The 22,558-nt window shown below is 37.0% G+C and overlaps 1 protein-coding gene across 3 annotated transcripts in view; it reads left to right on the plus strand.

Moving 5' to 3' along the window:
• SNX27 (sorting nexin 27) overlaps window positions 1-22,558 on the plus strand; it is an 81,520-nt gene that overhangs the window by 38,243 nt on the left and 20,719 nt on the right. For all 3 annotated transcript variants that reach the window (XM_081307103.1, XM_081307104.1, XM_081307102.1), the window contains exons 3-7: window positions 10,171-10,363; window positions 12,546-12,610; window positions 15,293-15,397; window positions 19,724-19,802; window positions 21,381-21,544. In XM_081307103.1, coding sequence (XP_081163229.1) covers window positions 10,171-10,363; window positions 12,546-12,610; window positions 15,293-15,397; window positions 19,724-19,802; window positions 21,381-21,544 — 606 coding nt within the window. The remainder of the gene's footprint in view (window positions 1-10,170; window positions 10,364-12,545; window positions 12,611-15,292; window positions 15,398-19,723; window positions 19,803-21,380; window positions 21,545-22,558) is intronic.

Here is a 22,558-nt window from a genome sequence, read left to right on the forward strand (position 1 = left end):
CTCATTGTGGTCAGAGAAGATAAATGCTATAAATGCAGTTCTTTTTAATTTGTTTAAACTTGTTTTGTGGCCTGACATGTAGTCTGTCCTGGAGAATTCCATGTGCTGATGAGAAGAATGTAGGTATATTCTACAGCTCTTGAATGAAATGTTCGATGAATGTCTTTTAGGCCATTTGGTATATAGCATAGCTTGATATTTTCTATGGATTTTTTTTTAATCTGGATAATCAGGATATTGAAGGTGGGATGTTGAAGTCTCCAACTACTGTGTTAAGAGTGTATTTCTCCTTTTAGATCTAATAATGTTTGCTTTATATAATGAGGTGCTGCAGCGTTGGATACATATATATTTACAGTGGTTATTTCCTCTTGGTCCCTTTTTTTTTTTTTTTTTTTTTTTTTAAAGAGAGAGTGAGAGAGGAGAGGAGAGGAGAGAGAGAGAGAGAGAGAGAGAGAGAGAGAGAATTTTTTTTTAATATTTATTTTTTAGTTCTCAGCGGACACAACATCTTTGTTGGTATGTGGTGCTGAGGATCGAACCCGGGCCGCACGCATGCCAGGCGAGCGCGCTACCGCTTGAGCCACATCCCCAGCCCTCCTCTTGGTCCCTTTATCATTATATAATGACCATCTTTGTAGCATTTTATATTTTTGGACTTAAGGACCCTTTTGTGTTAAGCACAGCTACCACTCCTGCATACTTTTAGTTTCTATTTGCCTGGTATATCTCTTCCCGTTTGTTCACTTTCATTCTATATTTGTTTTTACTGGTCAAGTGAATTTCTTATAGGCAGTGTACTTTTGGATTTTGTTTTTTAAAATCCATTCAGTCTATATCTTTTAATTAGGAAAAAATCTATTCACTTTCAAAGTAAGGAGAAATTCTTGCCATTTTATTGATTTTTTTTCCTAATTGTTTTATATATTTGTTTTTTGTTTATTTTTGTGATTTGGTAGTTTTCTATATTGATAAAGTTTGGTTCTTTTCTGTGAAACTGTTCTACCATTGAGTTTTGTGCTTTCACACATTTTTATGATGGTAGTTTTAGTTCTCTCTTTTTTTTTTTCTTAATATCTTTATTTTATCTATTTTTATGTGGTGCTGAGGATTGAACCCAGTGCCTCACACGTGCTGTGGCTGTGGTTCTACCACTGAGCCACAGCCACAGCCCATGATGGTAGTTTTTTTTTTTTTTCTTCTTCTTCTTTTTGTGGTTCTTGGGAATGAATCCAGGGACGCTTAACCACTGAGCCACATCCCCAGCCCTTTTTATATTTTAGAGACAAGGTCTCACTGAGTTGCTTAGGGACTCGCAAAGTTTGTTGAGGCTGGCTTTGAACTCATGATCCTCCTGCCTCAGCCTCCCAAGCCACTAGGATTATCTGCATGAGCTGCTGTGCCTGGTCTTGATGCTAGTTTTTATCCTTTTGCTTCTAGTGTAGGATTCCCTGAAGCATTTCTTGTAGGTTCAGTCTGGTAGTGATGAATTCCCTGTTTTTGCTTTTCTTTCTTTCTTTCTTTCTTTCTTTCTTTCTTTCTTTCTTTCTTTCTTTCTTTCAAGAAAGGAGGCCAAGCCTCACTTTTATTTTATTTTTTCATTTGTCAATGGACCTTTGTTTTATTTATTTATATGTGGTGCTGAGAATCAAACCCAGAGCCTCACATGTGATGGGCGAGCACGCTACCACCAAGCTACAGCCCCAGCCCCCTGTTTTTGCTGTTCTTAGAAAGCTTGATTTCTTCATTTCTGAAGGATAGCTTTGCTGGGTAGGTATCTTGATTGTCAGTTTTTTCTTTCAGAACTGACTATATTATCCCATTCTCTCCTGGTCTGCAAGGTTTCTGCTGAGAAGTCTGCTGTTGGTGTAATGGGGGTTCTCTTACATGGCTCTCTTCTTGTTTTTAGAATCCTCTTTGCCTTGTACTTAGGACAGTGTTACTATGATATGCCTCAGAAATTCTTTTTTTGGCCAAATGTATTAGATTCAGACCTGAATGTCTTATATGTTTCCCCAGATTTGCAAAGTTTTCAGCAGTTGCTTTACTGAATTGGTTTTCTGTGCCTTCTTCCCTTTTTTCTCTTTCTTGAATACCATAATGTAAATGTTTGCTTGCTGAAGGGTGTCCCATAATTCTCAGTCTTTCTTTATCTTCTTTTTAAATGTATTTGTTGGTCTGATAGGGTTATTTCAAAAGACCTGTCTTCAAACTCAGGAATTCTTTCTGCTTGTTCTACCCTCTATTGAGGTTGTTAACTGTATTCCTTATTTTATGTATTGAGTTCTTAAGCTCTAAGATGAATTTTCTTCGTAATTTCATTGAATTGCCTGTGTATTCTTTTGTATCCCATTAAATTTCCTTAAAATTAGTAGAGGTAAGAATTCATTATTTTGGATTCTTTTTCAGGTGGTTTGTTGATTTCCTTTTCTTTGAGGTACATTGTTAGGGAGTTATTTGTCCCTTCGGAGGTGTCACGTTGTCTTGTTTTTCCATGCTTCTAGTGTCCCTACATTGATATTGTGCATTTAGCGGATCATTTGCCTCTACCAGTTTAATAGGGTGGCTTTCGTAGTCAAAGACTTTCTCATGGCAGTGTGTCCTAGGGTGTCAGTTGGATTGGCAGCCTTGGCTTTGGTTATAGGTGGTGCTTTAGCTTCTTAAACTGTAATCTATATTGTTGGTGTGTGTGGATATCTCAGTGGCTTAGAATTCTGCAGGCTGCGTGGAGGTGGGGTCACTCTTGACAGGCCTGCAGGTGGGGTGCACTTGTTGTAACAGCAGAGCTATGGTATCATTACTTTCTAAGGGCCATGCAGGCGTGGGACTGCCTAGTGGTGGGTGAGGTGTAGCATGTTTGGTAGCAGAGCAGGGTACATGTCCTGCTCTGGGGGAGCAGGGCCAGGCCACATCAGTGGGCCCAGATAGGGTGACCATCAGTTGTATCCAAGGATTGTGAGGTGGACTTTGTAGAGCCTCAGGGGCCAACCTGGAGGTTGCCTAACTGCTTCCCAGGATACAAGGCTGCCTGATTGTTATTCCCAGGGCCTTTGTGGGCCAGGTCACTCAGTATGGGCTGCCCTCGTACTCCTGGGGCCAGGGGACGGTGAGGAGGCCAGTTTGCGGGACTGAATCCATCAAGTTGCTGGTGGCAGCTGCTTTGCTGCTCCATGAGGTCCTGGTGGGCAAAGTCTCACTATGGCATTGTGCAGTAGGAGCCTGGGTAAGGATGGAGACAATGTGGGCTGAGGTTTTTCTGTGATGAACAGTGACGTGGTAACTTGGCATTCCCCATACTGGGCTCAGGGCCTATGAGGGGCTCTATTCTTCTCCACTAGCAAGTGCTTCAGGTGTCTGCAGCTTGAGTGGACTGCTTATCTTTTCTTTGCTGAGCAAAATCCCTCTTGGTTCAGGGTTGATCTCAAGAGACAGGATGTTAAATTTATGTGCCACTTGTTTTGAGAAGAATATACTTTCCCCATTGAAATACATTGGCATTATCATGGAAAATCATTTGACCCATGTTATGTGTCGTTCTTTTTTTTGGACTTTTTTCTGTTCCATTGACTACATATGAACATCTCAACATAATTTTCGGGTTGGCCTCTTAAGAGTCTTAACCTAAATGGGTCATATCCTCCTTGTTCTTTGTATATTGTATAATTTTGTATTGTATTCTGGATACTGTGAGTGTACATGGGGTAGACTCTGGGTCCTGTAGTATTCCTCTGATAGTTTTGTTTTATCTGTCGATCTAAGCTGTGTCACCTGTGAGCTGTAGTCATTCTTTTAACTTAATTCTGTCAGTTTAATTCTTTCAGCCTTTGCTGTATTTCTTTGAATCTAAAGACATCATTCAAGGAGAGGTTAGTCTGAGATACATGAAGTATTCATTCACAGAATTAACAGATGCCCTTCTCTGACTCTCTTCTTTGGGATTCTTTGCGCACTCTGGTGACAGACATAGTTCCCTGTCTTCCTATATCTATTCTCTATTTCTCTGAGCCAGAAAGATGTCAGGATTTATATTGGAGATTTTTATTTTTAGTTTTTGTTTTGGCAGTACTAGTGATTGAACCCAGGGTCCAGCACATATTAGGCACACATTCTACCACTGAGTTACATCTCCAGCCCCCCCCCCCTTTTTTGGCTGGGGGTACTGGTGCACTCGACCACTGAGCCACACCCCCAGCCCTATTTTGTACTTAGAGACAGGGTCTTTCTGAGTTGCTTAGCAGCCTTGCTTTTGCTGAGGCTGGCTTTGAACCCAGGACCCTCCTGCCTCAGCACCACTGCCCCCAGCTGTCCCCCACCAGTGACTGGGATTATAGGCATGCATCACCCCCACTTGGCTGTTGTTTTCTTGGTATTTGTTCTAGGTTTACTGTATACATCTTTATAAATGTGTACCTTCAAATACCATTTTTACTTCACATGTAATGTAAGACTCTTAAAAGAATGTATTTCTTCTACCCCATCCTTTGTGCAATCGTTGTCATACATTTACTTTTACACCTTTAAAACCCCATGGTATGATGTTTTCTTTGTTTCAAGTAGTTACTCTGTGGGAGTGGGTGGGGAGGTGGTAATGAACATTGAATCCAGGTCCTTGTGTATACGATGCAAATGCTTTACCACTGAGCTGTACCCCAACCCAGATAATTTATCTTTTAAAGAGATTAAAATTGAGAAAAGAGTACTTTATATTTAATCATATATTTACCATTTCTAGTGTACTTCATTACTTTGTGTAATCCAATTTCCATCTGGCATCATTGTCTATTAGAGGCAATGAATCCTTTTAGCATTTGTTGGTCTGAAAAAGTTTTTATTTCACTTTTATGTTTGAAAAAGGTTTTTTTGTTATTGTTTTTAATTTTTTTACAGGATTTAGAATTCTGGGTTGATAGGTTTTGTTGTTGTTTGTTTGTTTTCTTTTTGTACTTGAAAAATGCCACTCAGCCTTCTGGTTTGTATAGTTTGTGGTGTGAAACTTGCTCCTTTTAATTTTTGATCTTCTTTATGTAATATTTTGACCCCTTCTTGCCACCTTTATCTTTGGTTTTTATAAGTTTGATTTTTAATGTGTCTAGTGGATGTTTCTTGATAAAACAGGATAAGCAGGTATTTGTTCTGTTTTGGGAATCTGTAGTTTGATATATTTTATTAGTTTGGGAAGGTTTTCAGCCAGTCTGTCTTCAAATATTTCTTCATCTCTGTTATTCTCTTTTCTTTCTCAGATTTCAGTTACAAATATATTAGACTATTTGATATTGTCCAAGAGCTTATATTTTTTATTAACTTATTTTTTGTTATAGGTGGACACAATGTCTAATTTTTATGTGGTGCAGAGGATTGAACCCAGGGCCTCACACATGCTAGGCGAGCGCGCTACCACTGAGCCCCAGCCCTGTCCAAGAGCTTTTGGATGTTCTTTTGTTTCTGTTTAGTTCTGTTTGGTTCATTTTTATTGACTGTCTTTAAGTTTGCTGATTCTTTCCTTAGCTGTGTCTAGTCTACTGATGAGATCATTGGAGGAATTCTTCATTTCTCATACATTTATTTCTATATTTCCATTTGATATTTGCTTCTAATTTTTGTATTTGCTAATCTGTTCATATGTTTTTCACCTTTTCCATTAGATTCTTTAACATATTAATCACTGTCTAAAGTCTAATAGTTGCAATACCTATATCATCTTTTTTTTTTTTTTTTAAAGAGAAGAGAGGGGAGGAAGGGAGGGAGGGAGAGAGAGAGAGAGAGAGAGAGAGAGAGAGAATTTTTAATATTTATTTTTTAGTTTTCAGCGGACACAACATCTTTGGTATGTGGTGCTGAGGATCAAACCCGGGCTGCACGCATGCCAGGCAAGCGCGCTACCGCTTGAGCCACATCCCCAGCCCCCCTATATCATCTTTGAGACTGATGTATCTCATGTAGGATTTCTGTTTTCTTGCTTTTTTTTTTTTTTTTTTTTTGGTCCTGTAATATATAGTTGACTGCTAAACATCATGTGTAGAATAGTAGAGAATGAAATAGTATTTGAATCTGGAAAAGGTCAGATCTTTTCTGTTAGGGAATTGAGTCAATTAATTGAGCTGGGTTTGGGTCTCGTTGGAGCTGTCATTGTCTTTATTGCACCATGCTTCAAGTTCCTCTTGTAGGCTGCTATCACCTGGTATTTAGAGTTGAGGCTGGGGTTCTAGAGGGTTTTTCTCTGTTCCTGAACCTACCCCTCCCTAAGCTTTCAGCTGCATTGCCTGTACCACAGACAAATTATCTCTCCACATTCTCGTCCCCTGCCACTGGTAGAATGTTCTTGGTTTAGATTTTGGCTAGATTCATGGTAGAGGTAGATATTGTCTGGCCTAGCTTTAGTTTAAGGTGGAGTCTGTGTCTCTGTTTCTTAGTTCTTCTGCCCTTTCTCCTTACTGTTGCTAAACTGTCACATCCTTGTATGTATGGTTCTCTTGGAAAAGAGTTGCTACTTCCTCCCCGGCTATAATTGACCTCTTCTTATCAGTATGGGAACCAGGACCTAATAATGGTTTCTTGTCTCTCCTTAGAAGTACAGAATATTTTGTATTATTTAGTCTTTCTTGTGAGCATAGGAGAAGCCCATGGAAAAGACTTGCATAAAAGTGGGATGTATCCTTGTGCCTATGGTGGAAGTGCTCTTCTTTCAGCTTTCTAAATCTCAAACAGAAGCAGAAGCAGACCGAGAGTGGCTTAATGTCCTCATCTATCAGCCCTTTTTTTTTTTTTTTTTTTTTTTGGTCAGGGTTGTTCTGAGGACTGAACTCAAGGCCTCATAAATGCCCTACCACTGAGTTACATCTCCAATCCTACTAACTTTTTTGTTTCTCTCATTTCTGAGTCTGTTTCTACTCTTTTTCCTGGTTACAGGTCAAATTTTCTTGCTTCTTTACTGGTAATTTTTGTTTGCTATCATACATTGGCCCTAGATTTTTTATATTCCTTTGAAGAGAGTTTGATTTTTTTTTTTCTTTTCCTGGCATGCAGTAAGTTACTTACAGATTACTCTGGTCCTTTCAGTGTTCGTTTTTAAGCTTTTAGGATAGTTTAGAGTAGTTTTTCTCTAGAATTAATTTAGCTAGCCCCTAAACCATGGCCTATTTGAGTTTCCCTTATGAATTCCATGTAGATTTAGGGAGGTGTTTTTATTCTGGTTGAAGGAAAGTTGAATGGTTCCATAATCCTGTTGGAACTCTGAGAGTTGTTCATTTACAGTCCCTTACCCCATAATAGTTCTTTCCTTAGGTTGTTAATTTAGTCAGAATTCAAGGTGACCCAGTGAGGATTTTTTTGAGTTCTTCCTCTCTTTAGCTCTTTCTTGTATGTTCAGTCTTGGTAATTCTAGCTACTTTGGCCTCCTTGAACTCCATGTCTATTAAACCTAGTGAAGTTGCCAAATTCAGTTTGGGTGATCCTCCCTGAGATACGCTTTAGAAGTTACTTCTAACCAGAAAGCTAAGATTATATATAGTAGGCCTCTGCTTGTTTCCATTTTCTCAGGGACCATAGTTGCCAGTGTCTGAAAAATAGTTATTTCCTGTTTTGCGTCTAGTTTTCTATTTGTTTATGGTGAGAGGTTTGTTACAGACCACCTGGAAGTTTCCAGATTGGGATTTTCTTGTAAAAACAGAATATTCTAAATTAGGGATAATTCAATTCGAAATTGATTTTTTAGGGCTGGGGTTGTGGGCTCAGTGGTAGAGCGCTTGCCTGGCATGTGTGAGGCACTGGGTTTGATCCTCAGCACCACATAAAAATAAATAAAATAAAGGTATTGTGTCTGTCTACGACTAAAAAATATATTTTTTAAAGAAATTGATTTTTAAATATTCTTGACTTTAAAAGAAATAATGAAACACTACTTTATATTTTATAGGAAAATTAATTCCAAATGGATTAAGGAGTTAAATGACAAATAAAAAATTTAAAGCTCTTAGTAGAAAATATTGGTGAGTGGCTTTTAGATCTTGGTGATAGAAAAAAATTTTTTAAGATATAACAGTTATTTATGAAAAAAGATTGATAAATTTAAACTATTTATTAAAGTAAGAGATCTTTAAAATTCAAAATTTCTTTTAAATAAACTGAAAGTGCTGGTGACAAGTTGGAGACAATATTCACAATACACATAACTGAAAAAGATTATGTCAAGAACATATAGAGTTGGACATGGTGATGTATGCCTAGTCCCCACTATTTGGAGGCTGAAGCAGAAGGATTGCTTGAGCCCAGGAGTTTGGGAGCAGCCAGGGCAACATAGAGAGACTCTGTGTCAAAAACAAAATGAAAAAACAAACAAACAGAAAAACTACAAATACATGGAAAAGCACAAATATCCAGTATGTAGCAGGTAAAACACATGAATTGGTATTTTACAAAAAATAAACTCATGTGGCCAATAAATGTAGGAAGACATGTTTGGCATCTTTAATAACTAAGGAAATATAAGTTAGGACAACAAAGATAACTTTTCACACCCCTTCATTAGCAAAAATTGAAAGGATCTTTTTATACACTACTGAAAGGGGAATAAATTGGTGCAACCACTCTAGCTTACAGTTTGACATTAATATCCTGAAGTAGCATATGCATATATATTTTAACCCTGCTGTTGCACTTTCAGGTGGTGTACTTAGGAATATCTCTTCTGTATGTACAGCAGGAAGCATGTATACAAATGCATATGACAGCATTATTCACAATGAATAGCAGAGAGTCAGAAACAACCCAACTCTCATCATTCAGAGAACCGATTAAAAAGAAAGAAATATGATGTATGCATACAACAAAATGCCATGGAAGATGGAAGAAATGACAAAGATATTAACACTGTGGATGTAGACTAATGTAAAGTGCTAAGAGTAAATCCCTAGACGTCTCATTCATTGTGGTACTCTGGGTTGTAAGGGCGATCTGGCTGTCTCGTTGGTTGCCAGGATTGATTTGACTGAGCTGGCTGACAGCTGTCCCCTTGTCCCCTTACCACTCCATGTGTGTCCCTCTTGAAGCTACTTTATTATCTTCAATTAGTTGAAGAGGATGACCTTCCCTGAGAGAGAAGGGATGTTCTTTGGTCAAGACTGCATTGGTTGGTGAAATGAGTTGGACATCATTACCCTGGGTACATGTATGATTGCACAAATGGTGAACTCTACATCATATACAACCAGAGAACTGAAAAGCTGTGCTCCATTTATGTATGATAAATCAAAATGCCTTATGCTGTCTTGTATAACTAATTAGAACAAAGAAAAAAAAAGACAGCATCAGTAACTGTGCTCCCCTGCTAGAATCTCCAAACTCTCAACATGATACTCTGTTTTTATAGAATTAAAATACCTGTAAAAGCTAAAATAAAAGATAAAAATTTAAGAATTATATATAAATGCAAAAACAAAGCAACAACCATAAGAAGAAAAGCAGTCAGGCACAGTGGCATATGCCTGTGGTTCCAGTTACTCAGGTGGTTGAAGCAGGAAAATCACCTGAGCCCAGAGCCTGGGAATATAGTGAGATCCTGTCTCAAAGAAAAAATAAATAGAAAGGGGGCAGAATAAGAGGGAGGGAAAGAAAAAAGGAAGGGGTTGATGAACATGGTTGATATGATAGCTTGGAGTTAGGGAAGCAGGAAGATAGGATTGAGGGGGCAGACACTGTATGGCTTTGAAAAACTTCTAACTTTCTTAAAATACTATCCACGCTTAAAAATTGATAATTGCCTTTGAAAATGTTTAAGATTATAATGGAGGTAATTTTATCTTCAAAAATAAGATCATATCCTCCTTGAAGATAGTAGCTCTCTTTTGTACATACAGCTTTTGGCATGTTTATTAAAAATAAGTCTTGTTTTAATTGGCTGGGATTGTGGCTCAGCGGTAGAGCACTTGCCTAGCAAGCATGAGGTACTGGGTTCAATCCTCAGTACCACGTAAAATAAAAGGTTATTGTGTCTACCTACGCTAAAAAACAAATATTTAAAAAAAAAAAAAGTCTTGCTTTAAAATGGTCTCTAACATGGTCTCTGTTAAGTGCATAGAAATACCACCTAAACAGTATCCATCAAGCCTGACGTTAGATGATTCTGTGATTTAATTTATAGTAAGTAGGCTTTTCTTTGTTCTTCTCCCTCACCAGGTGTACAATGTTTACATGGCAGGGAGGCAGCTGTGTTCTAAGCGGTACCGGGAGTTTGCCATCCTACACCAGAACCTGAAGAGAGAGTTTGCCAACTTCACATTCCCTCGACTTCCAGGAAAGTGGCCATTCTCATTATCAGAACAGCAGTTAGATGCTCGACGTCGGGGGTTGGAAGAATATCTAGAAAAAGGTAAGCTAGCCTATTAAACTCTACCATCCTGAATAGACGTAAGTTCTAGTATAGATAGTGCAACTCCAGTACTGCATGGCTGTTTCTTGAAGCTCAGTAGTCAAAGTGAGTCAAGTTTCTGACTATGAGAGTTGAATGATCTGAGCTTTGAAAACTGAAATGTCCAGCACAGTGATTAGTAGCTTGTTTTAATGGCTCATTGACAACAGAAAAACAAATAATTTGTTTTTGAAGCATTGATGGTCCTTAATGGACTTTATTTATAGGATCATACTATTTGCCAGCAAACACGTAGAAATGGATGTATCAATATACTAAATTAATTTGGGAACTAAGTGAGCAGTATTAAGATGTTTTCATTTAAATGATTCTTGTTTCACTAACATATCCTACATGAAAGTGCCTTATTCCTTTTACAAGTATTCATGGGTAGATTTGCTGAAGTAATCCAAAAGTCCCCTTCTAAGCAAGCAGAATTATTGCAAGTTTTTATCTCAGAACTTCCAAGTGATACATTGGGAGTCTATGGATATGAATGTCAAAATATTTGTTTCTCTAGAAAGGCAGAGAAATGACACAGGTCTCCTCAATGAGGTAGTTCACCTTGTGGCTCTAAAACAGAAGAGGCCTTGCCTTGCTACATTATAGAGTTACCTTACTTTCTAGCTGTGCAGTAGGTCTTGCTTTAAAATATTAGTTGAACAGAATAATGGCCGTATGTGATGTTTAGTAATTCTGTGTCCTAATGTCCTTGTGTAAGAACTAATTGACCTACTTGAATTTTTTTAAAACTTTGGTAGGGATCCTTATCCCTGAAGAAAAATCATTTCCCCCACAGAAGGTAATGGAACTCCTCATCTGTTTTTAGCTTTTCCTAACATGAACTGGCCTCTCCAACATAGCCCTAGGGAAATGAGAAAGGGTGCATTTTTTTTTAATCAAATGAAGTAAAATCATCAGTGTAATTTACCATCCTCTTGAGAGTGTCAGGAAATTAACTTTCTTAGATTTAGACGATTAGCTATCTATATGCCTGCTTTCTCTCCTCCTTTCCTCCCTTGCTCTCCCACCCTTTTTTCTTCCCTCCCTCCCTTGCTCTTCCTCCCTTTTTTTTTTAAATTATTGTTTTGAAGCTAACGTCAGTGAGGTGAAATGATGTGCTCAGCTTAATACTCAATTAAAAGTTTATTGTTCTCTGACCTGTTCCTAGGCCAGATAGATATTTTTTTCTCTAGTGTTTCAGTTTTTTATTTGGTTTATTCTTAATTGACCCTTCTCTTCCACTGCCTCTTTTCCCTCATGTTCTGTTGTTTTGGATATTATTAGGTCATACAAGACTGCTCAGTAGATTTACTGTACTTTAATTTTTTCTTTTTTGATATGTTTAATATTTTTAGCAAAACTTTGTATTTTCTATTATTCTTCTGTTCTAGATCATAATTAGATGAATATATGTTATGCCTTAAAAATCTCATACATCAGGGGGCTGGGGTTGTGGCTCAGTGGCAGAGCACTTGCCTCACACATGTGAGATACTGGGTTCGATCCTCAGCACCACATAAAAATGAATAAACAAAATAAAGATATTGCATCCATCTGTAACTAAAAAAATATTTTTTAAAAAATTTCATACACCAGGGTACATGCTGCCTTCTCATTGCTTGTCACTAATGATTTTTTTTTAAATATTTTATTTTTATTTTTTTTTAAAGAGAGAGTGAGAGAGGAGAGAGAGAGAAAGAGAGAGAGAGAGAGAGAATTCTTAATATTTATTTTTTAGTTCTCGGCGGACACAACATCTTTGTTGGTATGTGGTGCTGAGGATCGAACCCGGGCCGCACGCATGCCAGGCGAGCGCGCTACCGCTTGAGCCACATCCCCAGCCTAATGATTTTTTTTTTAAGAGAGAGGAGAGAGAGAGAGAGAGAGAGAGAGAGAGAGAGAGAGAGAGAATTTCTAATATTTATTTATTTATTTTAGTTCTCGGTGGACACAACATCTTTGTTGGTATGTGGTGCTGAGGATCGAACCTGGGCCGCATGCATGCCAGGCGAGCGCGCTATCGCTTGAGCCACATCCCCAGCCCTGTCACTAATGATTTGAATTTAAATCTTGCTATGTTCTTGATCTTATGTTATTGATTTTGGGGCCTTTTGCTAGATTCTGTCTTTGTTTTCTCCAGTGTGTTCAATACGAGTCATTGGTGAGAGTGACATCATGCAGGAGTTCCTGTCAGAGTCAGATGAGGTAGGTGAATACCCCCTTTAATAATTGTTCTCCTCTTAGCTCCTTAGGGGGGAAAATAAGTCAAAGATATCAATTATGGGTTGGATTTCAATAAACTCTCCAAATGACTATTTCTTTTACCTCTTTTCCATACATTTCCTGCTTATCTATCCTTTAAGACCTGGTGTCAGGTCTACCTTCTTGTTGAAGCCTTCTCTAATGACTCAGGTCATCAATTTTTCATTTCATGAAGAATTTCTGCAGTCAGTACCACTCAGTTATTACCTTCTTGCTATCTAATTCTCTAATTTTTATACATATAATCAGTTTGTCACTTTATATTTTTAGCTTACAAGAGTGTGAGCTACCTGTAGGTAAGAGCTAAATCTTGATCATCTTTATATTACAGTGCCTTACCACAGCCTCAAGCATGTTGTAGGTGCCTAATAAATATTAATTGAGTAGAAGAATGAATATGTAATACTAATATATCATTCACTAGTTATTTCATATGTATATGCCTTGTTTTTTTTTCCAATTAGATCTTGAGTTTTTTCTAGATAAGGGCTTATAATTAAGTACAATGGTCCCCCTTATCCATGGTTTTGCTTTCTACAGTTTCAGTTACATGTGGTCACCCATGTTCTGAAAATATTAAATATAAAATTCCAGAAACAAACATTTCAAATGTTTTAAATTGTGTGCTATTCCCAGTAGCATGATGAAGCCTGTGCCACTGGGATCTGAATCATCTTTGTCTAGCATATGCACTCTGTATATGCCACCCGCCTATGAGCCACTTAGGAGCTGGGTAAATTATCAGATTGAGTGCCCGGATATCACAGTGCTTATATGCAAGTAATCCTTATTTTATAGGAGTGGTGATGCTAGCAATTCAGATATATCTAAAAGGAGTCATAGAGTGCTTTCTTTAAGTTTGAAAGGTAAAAGTTCTTCACAATAAGAAACATTTTTTAAAAATCATATCCTGAGGTTGCTAAGGTCTAGGGTAAGAATGAATCATCTATCAAAGATATCAATTATGAAGAAGGAAAAGGAAATTTATGCTAACTTGGGCATGGTGGTACATGCTTTTAATCCCAGCAACTTGGGAGGTGGAGGCAGGAGGATCACAAGTTTCAGCCCAGCCTCAACAACTTAGGGAGACCCTGTATCAAAATTAAAAAATAAAAAGGGCTGGGGATGTGGCTCAGTGGTTATACACTCCTGGATTCAATCCCTGGTAGCAGAAAAAAAAAGAAGAAGAAAGAAAATTCATGCTAGTTTTGAGGTGGCAATTCAAACTGCAAAAGGTATGACCACAGTGCATGATAAGTGAATAATGAAGAAGGAAAAGGCATTATAGGATTTAGTATTATCCTTCTGTCATCCACTGGGAGTAACGGAGACTACTGTAATTCTTGGGATGTTTTAGGCAATGAATAGTAATTTTTTAAAAAGTGGTAAATGAAGATGGACTGATTGCTAAATAGTTATTTCTCTCTAATAAAAATTACAAGGTCAGGGCTGGGATTGTGGCTCAGTGGTAGAGTGCTTGCCCTAGCATGCATGAGGCACTGGGTTTGATTCTCAGCACCAAATATAAGTAAGTAAATACAATAAAGGTCCATCAAAATCTAATAAAAATATTTTTAAAAAAATTACAAGGTCAAACATTTGTTAAAAGAAACAGATTAGTCATCAAAATATCATATGAGGTGATTTTATTTTATTTTATTATTATTATTTTTTAAATTTTTGGTGCTGGGGATCAAACCCAAGGTTTCACACATATTAGGCAAGCACTCTGCCACTGAGCTACACACACACACCCCCGCCCCGTAAGTATTTCTTTTGAATTAAAGAGAATAAGAATTGTTTACTCTTTGCTAGAAGAAAATTGGGCATTAAACTAGTTCAAAACCGAGTCCCATTTTTCCTTTTAAAAATGTCCGGATTACGGGCTGGTGTGTGGCTCAGCGGTAGAGCGTTCGCCTTGCACGTGAGAGGCCCTGGGTTCGATCCTCAGCACCACATAAACATAAATAAATAAAATAAAGATATTGACTTCAACTACAACTAAAAATTTAAAAATGGGGCTGAAGCTGTAGCTCAGTGGTAAAGTGCTCACCTCACATGTGTGAGGCACTGAGTTCGATCCTCAGCACCACATAAAAATAAATAAACTGTGTTCATCTACAATAAAAAAAATATACATAAAAATATTTTTTAAAAATTTTAAAAAATTGTCTTGATTATTTCAGAGTTCAGAAAGGAACTTAGGATAGATACCCTTTGAGCCAGACTATATTCTTAACCCTTAAGACCAGAGAATATTTGCTGGAATTACTGCTTTCAGTTGTTTTCTTTCTCATTTGTGAATTCTGAATGGGTGACAGAAGTGAACCAAAAATCTCATCTGTGTTTGACCTAGACTGCTTCACACGGTTGTCTGTTTTGAAATGTGAACACATTGGCTTCAATATGCTTCTTTTTTCCCTTTTCATCTTAAAGGTTAACTTCTGCTGCAGCCTGAAGTCAGTTTTACGACTTGTAAATATATTGACTTTTAAGATGTCATTTTCCCCTTTTATTGGAACTCACTTCCTCTCCATCACATGTCTATTGTTTAGCTAACATGTTACAGGGAGAGTGAGGATTTATACTGGGTCATGAATTCTTTCTCTGTGTCTTTTTCTCCAGAACTACAATGGTGTGTCTGATGTAGAACTGAGAGTAGCATTACCAGATGGAACAACAGTTACTGTCAGAGTTAAAAAGAACAGTACTACAGACCAAGTATATCAGGTAAGTCAGACTTGAACACATTGATCTGACATTGGATAGCGTGAAACTAAGAAACATAAATTAAATGAATTAATACATATGAAGCGAATAGAGTGTCAGGCACATAATCAGTTTATTAAATTATTGTTATTAATGTAAAAGAATTTTGCCCTCCTTGAAAGAATAGTACGTAAATATCCCAAGGTATAGGAGCTAATAATGTCCCTCCTTTTTTTGATTTTACTACTCTTTTTACTTATATCAAAATAGAATTGTAAAAATTCTCCATATACTATATTATTTATTTGTTTATTTATTTAGGTGCTGGGGATTGGATCTGTGAGTGCTTTACCACTGAGTTACATCCCTATCTTTTTAGGGTTTTTTTTTTTTTTTTTTTTTTAATTTGGAGACAAGGTCTTGCTAAGTTACTGAGGCTGGCCTTGAACTTGTGATCTTCCTACCTCAGCTTCCCCTGTCTGTGGTATTATAGGCATGTGCCACTGGACTTGGCATCCATATACTCTTTTTAAAAATCCTCCTTCCTTCCTTTTTTTGCAGTCCTATGGTTTGACCCCAAGGCTTGTGTATACTAGGCAAGTGCTCTACCACTGAGCTACATTCCCAGTCCTCACCACTTACGTTGAATAATTATCAAGATTTTGCCACATTTTTACCATATATCTTTTTTTCCTTTACATTTAAGGGTTCCTAGCAAAATCCATATTATTAGACCTATGTGTACTTCAGTATACATCTAAAAAATATGAACATTCTTCACAACATTATCAGACCTAAAAAATTAGCACCATTTTCTTTCCAAAGTCAGATTTTTCCATTTATCTGAAGTGAATATTTACAGTTCATTTGTTAAAAATCTGGATCTAAACAAGGTTCTTATATCACATTTGACATACATGTTTGTTTGGTTTTCTTTTTTTTGTTGTTTTTTGGTTTTCTAATATAGAGCAGTCCCCTTGGCCTCCCCAACCTTTTTCACACCATTATTTTATTGCAGAAATTGGGTCAGTGTACTGTGGAATGTCCCACATTCTGAATTTATCTGTTTGTTTTCTAGCAGTGTCATTTAATATGTCCTTCTTTCTTCCTATATTTTCTATAAATGAGTTTTGTTCTAGTGGCTTGATTAGTTTCAGGTTCTGTATTTTTGGTACAAATACCATAATTAGTGTAATATATTATCATTACTTCACAACAGACAGTACACAATATGTGGTTATCCCACTTTTAGTAGTAACAAGAATAATCAGTAGGTTTAGTGGTAATCTGATTTTTCCATTGTAAAATTGCCCATTGTTCTTTTATCAAATGAGTGAGTCCAGAATTATTGCCTTAACCAATGATTCATAAAGGTTGCATAGTTCTGGTTTTCTAATTATCTCATTTCTTTATATAGCCAAAGTTCTTTTTTTGTTTGTTTGGTTTTTGGTTTTTGGTACCAGGGATTGAACTCAGGGGCATTCCACTACTGAGCCATATTCCTAGCCCTATTTTGTATTTTATTTAGAGGCAGGTCTCACTGAGTTGCATAGTAGCCTTGATTTTGCTAAGGCTGGCTTTGAACTCACGATCCTCCTGTCTCAGCTTCTGGAGCCCCTGGGATTGCAGGTGTGCACCACTGCTCTAGGTCACTAAAGTTCTTTTGTACATATCTTTTTATTAGCAACTAAGATTGTTTAGTTATCTTAAATGCAGTTTGTGGGAAAGGATAAATATTTAATTCTTTTCTTTTATTGACAATTTTCAGTGTAAAGAATTGGGACCCTACTTGATTCCAATGATGTCCAATGAGATGATTGTTACATTTTATTTAATTATTTTATTATTATGATTATTTTATTTGTTCTAATTAGTTATACATGACAGTAGAATGCACTTTGATGGATACATCAATGTACATAGGGTAGTAATGTCTCATTCTTTCTACTATGCTTCCTACTCCTATACCCCCTCCCCTCTCTTTATTCCCCTCTACTTAATCTAAAGTAACTGTATTCTTCCCTAGCTTCCTCTTTATTATGAATTAGCATCCGCATTGCATTTAATTTTTTAAAAATATTTTTAGTTGTAGATAGACACAACACAATACCTTTATGTTATTTTTATGTGGTGCTGAGTATCAAACCCAGTGCCTCATGTGTGCCAGGCCAGCACTCTATCACTGAGTCACAGCCTAGCCCCACATTTTATTTTTTAATGTCATGTAGGTTTTTAAATTAGCTGTGATTTAATCATGTATTATTTCTTTGATGCTCCTCTGGGTTGTTGGTTTTTGTTGTTGTTGTTGTTGTTGTTGTTGTTTGTTTTGGTACCAGGGATTGAATTCAGGGGTGCTTAACCATTGAGTCACATCCCCAGTCCTTTTTTGTATTTTATTTAGAGACAGAGTCTCACTAAATTGCTGAGATCCTTGCTAGTGAATGTAGCTTTGAACTTTGGATACTCCTGCCTTAGTCTCCCAAGCTGCTGGGATTACAGGCCCAGGCACCGTGCCTGGCAAACGAGTCCATTTTTGGCCAGTGGATGTTCCTTCATACCTGCAACTGTTTATTCTTGATGCAATCCATTAATTTATGATGTCATTCTTTCTTTTTTGGTATAACAAGATATTCTGTGCTCATCTTCATACATTTCTTACCCTAGATCTATAATAAGTCATTTCTCTAAGGAATCTTGGTTCTTTTTAGTGAGAAATGGTATTTAAAGATCACGTGCTGGGTATAATCCTTGCTTGTAGGCCTTTTGTATGCCTTTAGACCTAACTATCAGGATTTTCAGTGAGACAAGCAGGCTTCTGGGTATCTGTGCTTATTTCTCCTTTATAGCAAACAAAAATATATTTTTCTCATACATTTATTCATCTATTGTATATCATGACAAAGGACAAATGTAGAATATATAAAAATAAAAATAGGCAATTTTGAAAATTATACAATGATGAAGTAATTGCCAAGAAAATGCTTCTTTGTTTTGTTTCTTTGCTTTTCTCAATTTTTTAAGCCTAGGTTTTTATATATATATATATATTTTCTTAATTTGATTTATTAGTTATGCATGACAGTAGAATGCATTATGATACATCATACATAAATGGAGTATAACTACTCATTTGTCCGGTTGTATATGATGTAGAGTTACACAGGTCATGTAATCATGTATGCACATAGGCTGATAATGTCTGATTCATTCTATTATCATTTCTACCCCCATGTCCCCTCCTCTCCCTTCACTCCCCTCTGTTTAGCCCAAATTACCTCTGTCCCACCTCCCCAACCCCCATTGTGGATTAGTGTCCACATATCACAAAATATTTAGGCCTAGGGTTTTTTTTTTTTTTTTAATACTTTTTCTCCTGTGCTAGTACTAGAAGATATTTTCTAAACCTTGAGTGCATTTCGGTTTCTATTCAGTTCAGTACAAAATGGTATTTTAATTCCCAGTTCCCATAACACATCAGTGATGAACTTAGGCTTGATATTCAAACAGATAGGAGAAGAAGGGATATAATTATGTTTGCTTTACTGGGTACTAATAGTCAGCAGTTTTATCTTGTTAATACCTTATTTATATCAGGATTGATCTTAAAAAGGGATTTTGTTACTATTTATTTTTTGCTTTGTTGTTTGTATGTAATTTCAATTTTCACTTATTGCACATGGAATCTTTCGATTTATTTTTTTGTCATGTTAAGACCTTAGTTCCTGGAGAGAAGGACTGATCCTTGTTTAATATGCCTCTTGTCACAACATTTTTTATTTTTATGTACTTACCGAGTACATTTCTTATAAGATATTTAAGAAGATCTTTGTGTAATATTTCATAGGAAAACTGATATTTTAAAAAACCTGTTACTAGCTTGTATTGGAAAGGAGAAACTCAGATCACAACTGGGTTAAATAAAGGAATTTTTTTTTCCTTTTCTTGTTATATCTGTATACATGTGTGTATGTACACTTACAGAGGATAGCTCTGCCTGGGCATGGTGGTACAGGCATACCTATACTCCCAGCAATTCAGGAGGCTGAGGCAGGAAGATCACAAGTTCAAGACCAGCCTCAGCAACTTAGTGAGATTCTCAGCAACTTAATGGGATGCTATTTCTAAATAAATAAATGAATAAATAAATAAATGGGGGGGGAGGCTAGGGATATAGCTTAGTGTAAAATAAGTACAAAATAAAAAGATAGTACAAAATAAAAAGATAACTCTGAACCAGATAGTTTTTATGAAACCAAAATGGGCTGCCCTCTCCCCACTCCCCTGTTCACATGCGTGCATTGTCTGATTTAGTTTTCCTGAAACCATTCTCTCCTGCTTAAACTTCAGGCTATTGCAGCAAAGGTTGGCATGGACAGTACGACAGTGAATTACTTTGCCTTATTTGAAGTGATCAATCATTCCTTTGGTAAGTGCTAGTGGCTAATATTGTTTTATTTGGGTATTTTAGTCTAATACCATTGGATAGAAAATAGCTTGAAGACAAGTGAGATCCCACTCATCAGAACTATCTACAATAACCAGACCAGGCCAATCTTGTTAGTTCTGGTCATAAAGATGCATGATTGCTGTTGATTCTTCTGCCTCTGTTGTCAGTACAAAAAGGTTTTTACACTTTCATGAGGTTCTTCTAAATCAGAGGTTCAAAATTCATATATTCTAATGAAATAGCCTTAAAAAGGGGAAGTTCTCTTTAACCACATGTGGTTTCAATATACTTTATGCTTTTTGTAAAGATTTTTAAGAATAGTTTTTTGTTTTTAGAAGTTTGAGATTCATTGATTAAAAGCTTTTGTTTTAATACTTATGTTTAAGTTTCTGTGTGAATAAATTTCCTCTTATTAGAAAGTCATATTGCATAATGGCAGGAATTTTTTATTTTATAAAAGTTGGGATGGTGGTCACATGGATTGCATCGAGACTACACAGAAGAGGGTGTCTGAGGACTTGCTCTGAAAGACATGGGTTTTTTACACTTCATGGATCTTTTCCACATCCTACACAGGGTTAAGACTAGAAATATCAGGCCTTCCTCATCCCAGGAGAAGGGGTGGTAAATTTGGGGAGCCTTGCCATCCCTGGTCAAGGTAGAGCAACTTTGGTTCCTCCAAAGCAGTCGTGTCCCTATTACTTGTCTTCCCAACTCTCAACAGCCTAACTAGGAAGTTGTAAATTACGTTACAAAAGAATACTAGGATATCTAGGATGCTAGAGTACCAAAATACTTGGATTCTAATCTTATCCCTTTGTTAGCTTGAGGTTTCACTTTGTATAAAATGAGAAATATTAAATTTGTCTTTCACAATGTTTTAAAGCCAAATAGACATCAAGAATATGTCTATTTGGCTTTAAAACATCTATTTATTTGTTTGTTTGTTTATTTATATGTGGTACTGAAGATTGAACTCAGGGCCTCACACATGCTAGGCAACTGCTCTACCACTGAGCAACAACCCCAGCCCCAAGTGGTGGTGTTTTATCCTGCTGTGCACTGTTAGGGAGAAGAAATATTATTCAGAACACACTTTTTTCTGTGATGGAAGCCTTAGGGTTTCAGGGATGGGGTGGGATGGGAAGAGCTTTTCAGGTCTTCATAAAAAGTTCGTTGAGAATGGCCACAGGAGAGTTTGTGAGTGCCCGTAGTTGGGTAAGAGGAGAGGCTTGCTCTGAAGATGTTCAGACAATGGATCAGGTATTTTAACTCAATTTGGAGTTCATGCTGTCCACAGGGTCATCATGTTAACTGAAGGAGCCTCCATTTAAGTGATAAATTTCAGTCAGTTTGAGGCTGGATTGGTCATAGTTACAGTTAGCAGGGATATGTTTAGCTAAATACATGGTTATTTTGTGTTCCCATGGCAGAGCTCCTTGGTGAAATTGAGCTGATGCTTTGGTCAATGATAACATACCATTCTTGATCGGCCTGGCATAGTTCATACTAGGAAAATTCCTTATATCAGCTTTCTTTGTTTTGTCTTTTCTTCAGTACGTAAGCTGGCTCCTAATGAGTTTCCTCATAAACTCTACGTCCAAAATTATACATCCGCTGTGCCAGGCACCTGCCTGACTATTCGAAAGTGGCTTTTTACAACAGAAGAAGAAATCCTCTTAAATGACAATGACCTTGCTGTTACCTATTTCTTTCATCAGGTGGGTGAATTGATCTTCCTGAAAATCCTGGTTTCTTTTTCTGTTTGTTATAGTTGGTAATTTGCCAATTCATTGTGAATCCTTGGGTAAGCCACTTTGTTCCTGGGTCTGAGTTATATTTATAAAATTTCTATCCTATTTTACAAAAGATGTCATAAATTTTAGAGGTAAAATAATTTTTAAACAACAGAAAATGAGCATTATGGCTAGGTGTCTGTTCAGAATTCTTTTTTTTTTTTTTTAAGATAGGAGAGAGGGCTGGGGATGTGGCTCAAGTGGTAGCGCGCTCGCCTGGCGTGCGTGCGACCCGGGTTCGATCCTCAGCACCACATACAAACAAAGATGTTGTGTCCGCCAAGAACTAAAAAATAAATATTAAAAATTCTTTAAAAAAAAAAAAAAGATAGGAGAGAGAATTTTTTAATATTTATTTTTCAGTTTTCGGTGGACACAACATCTTTATTTTATTTTTAGTGGTGCTGAGGATCGAACCCAGTGCCCTGCGCATGCTAGGCGAGCATGTTACCGCTTGAGCCACATCCCCAGCTCTGTTCAGAATTTTTTTCATCAATATTATATATACTATGTGGGAAAAATAAACTACCTGTTTTCCCTCTTCTCTCATCTCATAGTCAGTATAGGAATAGGGATTGCTTCCCTCTAGCAAGCAAGCAATTCTACAGTGGATACCAGCTGGGCATTGTTAAATTTAACTCAGTTCTAAGGCTGTCTACCTGGAGATAATATCAGGATCCCAAAGGTCGTGGCCTCAGTCCCAGATCTGCCCTCACTTTTGACCCAGTTACAAATCTTGGCCTCTGAACCAACTACAAGTAGGTGGTCATCCACCTTCTCAGGTTTGATTAATTTGCTAGAGCAGCTCACAGAACTCAGGGAAACATTTTACTTAACATTTACTGGCTTATTATAAAGAAATTTTAAAGGCTACAAGTAAGCATGAAAGGAGAGACATATAGAGACATACAGGGCAAGGTCTGCAAAGGTCTGGAAAGG

This window comes from Spermophilus citellus (assembly GCF_964194105.1).
Source record: "Spermophilus citellus genome assembly, chromosome: 9".
In the NCBI taxonomy this organism is placed as follows: Eukaryota; Metazoa; Chordata; class Mammalia; order Rodentia; family Sciuridae; genus Spermophilus; species Spermophilus citellus.